Source organism: Buceros rhinoceros, unplaced genomic scaffold (assembly GCF_000710305.1).
Source record: "Buceros rhinoceros silvestris isolate BGI_N320 unplaced genomic scaffold, ASM71030v1 scaffold13015, whole genome shotgun sequence".
Taxonomy (NCBI): domain Eukaryota; kingdom Metazoa; phylum Chordata; class Aves; order Bucerotiformes; family Bucerotidae; genus Buceros; species Buceros rhinoceros.
The window spans coordinates 38,804-44,889 of NW_010412348.1; the positions used below are offsets into that span (position 1 = coordinate 38,804).

Consider the following 6,086-nt stretch of genomic DNA (forward strand, 5'->3'; position numbering starts at 1 on the left):
TGCCAGCCACTCAAATGCCCAGCTAGCCCCGAAGTGATTGCAGGAGAAAGCTGTCTCCTGTGCCAGCACACACAGCACTTCAGAGCACCAGGCTGCATCCTGCTAGCTGGCTGAGGTAGAGGAGGATTCCCATAAAAACTGACCCAAGCAGCTCTCTAAGCCCTTGACCCTGAGGCTATTTTCACTTGCCAGCAGCTCCAAGCTGCACTTCAAGCACGTCGAGGTGAGCCAGGTTTGAGGGAACTGGTTGCACAGTAGTGGGAAGCTGCAGCTGCGTGTTCGCTGAGGTGACTGCTGGTCTCTGACTCAGCTAGTGCTAGCTTAATCGCAGCAGCATAAGCTCAACTACAGTAACTTGAGGGTCTGATCTTTTTACTGCATTAATTTTCATGAGTCGTGGTCTCTCTTTGTGGGAATCCTCCTGAGCTTATACAGGCTGCAATGACTGGCTGCAATGTACCTGTGTTTTGCTTAGCCAGGAGAGGGGCTGCTGAAAGCAGCAGGAACTAGAAATTACACCTTTTATGTGCTCTGGTGAACATCCTTCAGGCATCTCTGCCTATGTTGCTACAAGAGTCAGACCTCTTGAAGACAAGTAACTGATGTTACGGCCTTCTCCTTCTCACAGACGATCATCAATTCCATCTGGTTTGGTTACGATGTGAAGAAAGCAGTGGAAGAGCCCAGAATTCATGATCAGCTGTTTCCCAATATCACAGAGCTCGAGCAGCAAATCGAGGAGGTTGGTCTACCTAGAGTCTGGGGTGTGTGTGAACATCTTGGATGGGCTGGGTTCCTAGCGCTGGGAAAGCGTGCACTTGTGGGAAATCATGATGCTTTGCTAAATGTTCCGAGGTGAGCAGTATTAAGGCTGCCACAGGTCGAGTACTGGGTCACAATAAGCTGTTCAAAGCGCACCCTGGGTGCACAGGGGTCTGAGGCCTAGCACATCTGAAACTGAGGGTCTCTATCGTCTTGCAATGGACTTGCAAAACAGCAAATGGCATCAGGGCCTGAACCATCCAGCAGCCTGAATCCAGTGACTCTCAGCATGTAGTTTCAGACCTACCTAAGACAGGCACAGAACGCTCGCGTAATCATGGAGGATGCAGGTTGCAGGCTCTGGCATGCGTGGAGCTTCTCTCTCCTCTTGTCCTCATTCACTTCTGCATTCCAGGGCATAGAAGAACAACTAAAGAAGAGAAAGCATGACACCACGCGAGTGAGCGGTGGCGCGGTTGTGCAAGCCATTCTCAGAACAGACGAAGGCTGGGCTGCAGCCTCCGATTCCCGGAAAGGTGGCTTCCCTGCAGGTTACTGATGTGGCTCGGCTCCTTTTTTCAGTGTTCTAGTAACACTGAGGTGTGTTTGGGGGGAAGATCCTTTAGGTCTGCAACTCAGGGACTTCTCATAGGAAAGAGAACAAATTTACCTGTGGTTCTATTGACAGAGCTGGGACAGTTCTTTACCGCCATGACTGCAGCGCCTCACGCCACAGCAGTCTGCTAAGACAGGCACGTCTACCAGGATGTGCAGTACTTACTTGAAGAGTCTGTTCTGCCTTGAAGAGTTTGTTCCCTACCTCCTCTCCATCTCCTGAAGACAGATTGGGTACCCAGGGTTTCTGCAGGAGGTCCAGCTCACTCAAGCTGCGGGAAGTGTTACTCTGCACAGCGTCAGCTACCAGCAATGTCCCTGTCACTGCTAGAGAAGAGATTTGTTTCCTGTTGAGTAGATGGGAGTTACAGGAGTCCGGGGGCTGGGTTTTCTAAATTACAAACCATTAGGTCTGTGCCATAGCAGGAAGCCCAGCTCTAGACTGGGATAAGCCTTCACAAACTCATCACTCAACAAAAGATGTTTCTGCTTTTCATATCAGTTGATTATTGGAGGTGAGTGGGTAAATGGGGAAATGGCTTCAAACTTTTTTATATTTCTGTTGAGAAGGTCTAAAGGGAAGATGCTACCTGTAAAACTCTGAGCACAACTAAAATAAATGAATATGGAGTCACATGTTCTTCTTGCCTGCCCAGTTCCTACTGTGAAAAGGGACGGTGAGAGTCTGTGTGAAAGAAGTTCTCTTGAGATTTTTCTCTCTTTGCTTCTTTGGTGAAGCTGTGAGTAAAACCACAAATAGCTGCATATCCCAAACAAGCTTGTCCTTGTCCAGTTTGCTTTTTACCACATCATACCACAGGCCTGAAATACCAGAGTCTGAGGAAATAAAACCTCTAAAAAAGGGTGTGCTGCTGCTACTATATATTAAATGAGTGGCTTTGGGTAAAAGTTGCCTGGGAGGTGCTTTGTGCTTCTTTCTCCAGAGCAGCTACTGATGATGATGTGTTAGGCACGGCTCAGGCAGCGATTGTAAATACCCTGAAGTCACTGTGTTCCCTTAAGAATGAAATTGGTCTGGGACCAACCCTGTACCTTTTTATCATTGAACTATGACTTTGCCTTTCCTACTTCTTGTCATTCCCCACCAGATGCCACTCCGTGGCAGGCTGCCGTTTAAATCTAGTCTGCAGGTCATTTTAGGGGGCTTTGATACCAGCGTGCGTATAGAGCAGCATCAGCTGCTATTCCTTGGAAGTACATGGCCCTTTGGACTTAGGACTAGCTGAGCTCTATCTTGGCCAAGTGTGATCGGAGAATTAAACAAAATTACTGTACAGCAAAATAAGCCGACTGGAACCTTACAGTCACTATAGTTAGTCTGAACTGCAGCAGAGAAAGCCTGTGCTCTGAAACTGGAAGGTACCTGTTTTCTGGGAAATGACTGTTGGACAAACACGCTTTCTGAAACAAGTTTGAGGAACTGCGGCTGGGCTGTTTCGGACAGCTCATGGTGCATCAGTCTTCTAGCTAGACAGAAATCTCCCTTATTATTTGTAACCTATGTTACAAAACTTCCGTTGAAAACTATTGTTATAAATGCAATTGAATTCTTGACTCTCTGCAGAAATGGATTTGTTAGTTTTAGCAGTATCACTCCAGAGGTGTGATTTGTTAACACTAAACCAGGCTAAGGCTCGCACTTATATCCTACATTTTAAACTACCCCCTGCCCCCCGCCAGGATACCTCGGCATGCTGTAATTATCTGCATCTCGTTTGGACATACCTCTACAAAGGGCACGTGCTTCTGCCACCTGCTGCGATACCACATTCCCCTCCCACGCTCTGTGAGGCAGTCTGCCTATCAGCAGGCAGATGGCAGTCGATGGCTCCAGCTCTAGAACCTCCCATGGTGCACTCCAGGCCGTTCGGCTGGTCTGAGTATTTCAGCTACAAAAAAAGGACTTTTCCCTGCTGTCCCACCCCTTCGAATGCAACCATTCCCCCCCACCCCTGCTTCTGAGCAGACACATAACGTCTTCTTGTAAGCTGCCTGATACAGTGCAGGGTCTGGAGAACAGGACATGCCCTTGTGACTGATTCCAGCTGATTTGCAAGGGACTGCTACTGGTAAAAGGCAATCCAGATCACAAACTGGGGGTTCACCTCTTTCCCCTGTTCTTCAGTCTAACATTACCACGATTTTATTTTGGCAACCATCCCACCTCTGGAAGAGCCACAGGGAAGTGCCACAATCAAGCTGTGAGAGCCAAGCGGCCAATGTCAGTCACCTGCACAGTTCTTCAGCTTCTCCGGCGACGTATTGAGCCTCCAGAATGAACAGCTTCCTGCTGGAAGTGCCTGCGTTGACAGTCCTCTCTCAACAACTGCTTGTGTGTTAGGCTTAGAGGAGCAATTTCCAGAGAGGTTTAAAAACACTTTATTAAACATATAATTTAAAGACTTCATTAGAAAATAGAGCAGCTTCTGTAGACTGATGCTTTAAAAGTCCGATTAAGTTGACTAAGTACAAAAATAATGTTCTTCTGTTGGCACGAGCATGAATGGGGAGAGACCAAACCGGAGGCTCTTGACCCAAGCAAATTTCAGCAGTGGTGAGGAGGTGGCAGGGCAAGAGCAGAGGTGCTAAGGGAGGTACAATCCTGCAGCTTCACCAGATGTTTTGCTGGTGAGGACTATGGGACTGGGAGTACCTGCACTCTCATTCCTTTCTGTCTTGCAAATTAAATTGGCTCAGTTACAACCTTAGTAGCAAAGTAGTTAAATTGCAGTGAGTGCTGGAGTACGGGTAATATTCCTATGTCTCCGTGGTGGGAAGTAGCTGTGATAGCACTGCGCTGGCAAGGTGCTGGATTACCCTAAGGTATGCTTTATGCGGTGTGCTTTACCCTAAGGTATGTCAGAAGAGAAGGTAAGTGGAGTTTTAGTGACTTGCTGCCTTGGCTTTTCTGCTGGTGAAACATGATGGAGTATGGCCCAGGGCACTGCTGAAGGCTGCCCTGAAGCCTAATCAGGAAGCAAGAACTGCTGTCCCTGTCCCCAGCCAGTGCCATTCTCAGCTGCTTTTTGTAAACTCTAAGCTCAGCTGGACTAGTTAGAAATATCTACAGATCTTGCTGTACACCACCTGGTACAGAAATGTGACCTGTGGATGTTGTCTGCTACCCAGAAGTGCTTCCCCTGTGACAACTCTGCAGCTGGGGGTTTATTTCTGACACTAGAACCAATGCACCCAGAACTGGTAGCTGAGCAAGGGAGTTAATGAAAGCAGAAAACTTCAGCAATTTATGTAGACTGAATATGGTTATAGAAACCCCAATGTAACCCCTTCCAGTAGTGCCTCCCCTCAAGCTTTAGGCCTATTGCCATTGTCTATTCAGATTCAGCAGTAGGGTAACGCTGTCCAACGGGCTGCTGCGCTGCTTCTGGGGTTGAGTAAGCAGCTCTGCTAGGGAAACCAGAGTGCTTCCTGAACTGGGGATTTATGATAAATTCCACTTGGACGAGCAAGGAGTGGGGCACTGCACAGAACTGGCTCTGTACCTCAGTAACTTGTCTTCCAGATGCATGATTAAGAGCTTGTGGTTATGCCTTGGAAACTTAGGAATACTTTTTCATTGAACACTGATACAGCTGCGGTCATACTATAGTCCTTTGTGTACAATTTCTGAAGGAAAACACATGTCTGGCTGCAGTACGCTTCACTCAGACGATCATTACAATGCAACTGAAGGCTGAGATTTCAACAAGTCGATGGCTTCACTGGGCAGACTTGTGGGTAAGAACACAGGCTGAAAAACTATCTGGCTCTGTTTGCAAGGGTGTGTGTGGATGGCCTGGTTTTGGTTTGGGTTTTTTAGTGGTGTGTGCTCAACTGCTCGTTACGGTGTTTACAGAGGGATTTTGTCTGCTTGTGTACTAGGACTACCAGGTGCTGTGAGTGCACTAAGAGCTAAGCTGTGAAGGGGAGGGCTCTGCTGGTGCCTCGTGCTGCTTTGGCTTCACTTTCAGAAGCACACACACGCACGCTGCTGTCTGTGCCCATAGGGAAGTACAGCTCATAAGCTCACAGAAAATGGAGTCCTGGTGTCTGCCTGGCCAGGCTAAGCTCATGGCTACAACTGCATCTTCTCCATTCTGAAGGAAGTTATAAAGCTTCCAGAAAAAAAGCATTCTCCCTCTGCAATCCTCACCTGCCTTCCTGAACAACTCGTCTTCTGCTGGCACTGAGGAGGGAGAACTGGCACAGAGTGCGACTCCTCTCGCCGCAGAGCGAGGAACTATCCAGGGAACTAAGCTGAAGCCTGTCCATCCCAGGAGCAGGGATTTCATGTCGCCCCATGGGAGGCTTAAGCTCGAAGTCAGCAGCATGCAGGATTGAAGGAAGCTTTGGCACAGGTACTCTGAGCTTGTGGGGTCCTTTGCATCCCCAAGGCAGTAGGGTAGCAGACTTGTGCTGATTTCACCTGCCACCTTCAGGAGACGTAGGGCTGCTTTGGATGGGAAAACCAAGAGGGGGAGCGTGGTGGTTTGCTCTCTTCCCTTTCCAAACCCACCCTCTAAGCCTGGATGCTTAATATTTTAAAAATTTGACTCTACAGACACTTGTAATTCTCATAACCAAAACAGTTACTTATTTCGCAGCACTGAGCTCCAGTAATAATAACCTTATTGTGGCAATAGCCTGAAAGAAGCCGATTCTGCTCTTAAGTGAGACTTTCCAGCAGG

At 48.1% G+C, this 6,086-nt stretch overlaps 1 protein-coding gene across 2 annotated transcripts in view; it reads left to right on the forward strand.

Annotated features, from left to right (window-relative positions):
- The window catches only part of GGT1 (gamma-glutamyltransferase 1), a 10,280-nt gene extending 8,959 nt beyond the window's left edge, over nucleotides 1–1,321 (forward strand). For both annotated transcript variants that reach the window (XM_010136364.1, XM_010136365.1), the window contains 2 exons: nucleotides 629–742; nucleotides 1,178–1,321. In XM_010136364.1, the coding sequence (XP_010134666.1) occupies nucleotides 629–742; nucleotides 1,178–1,321 (258 nt within the window). The remainder of the gene's footprint in view (nucleotides 1–628; nucleotides 743–1,177) is intronic.
- Nucleotides 1,322–6,086: the final 4,765 nt, after the last annotated feature.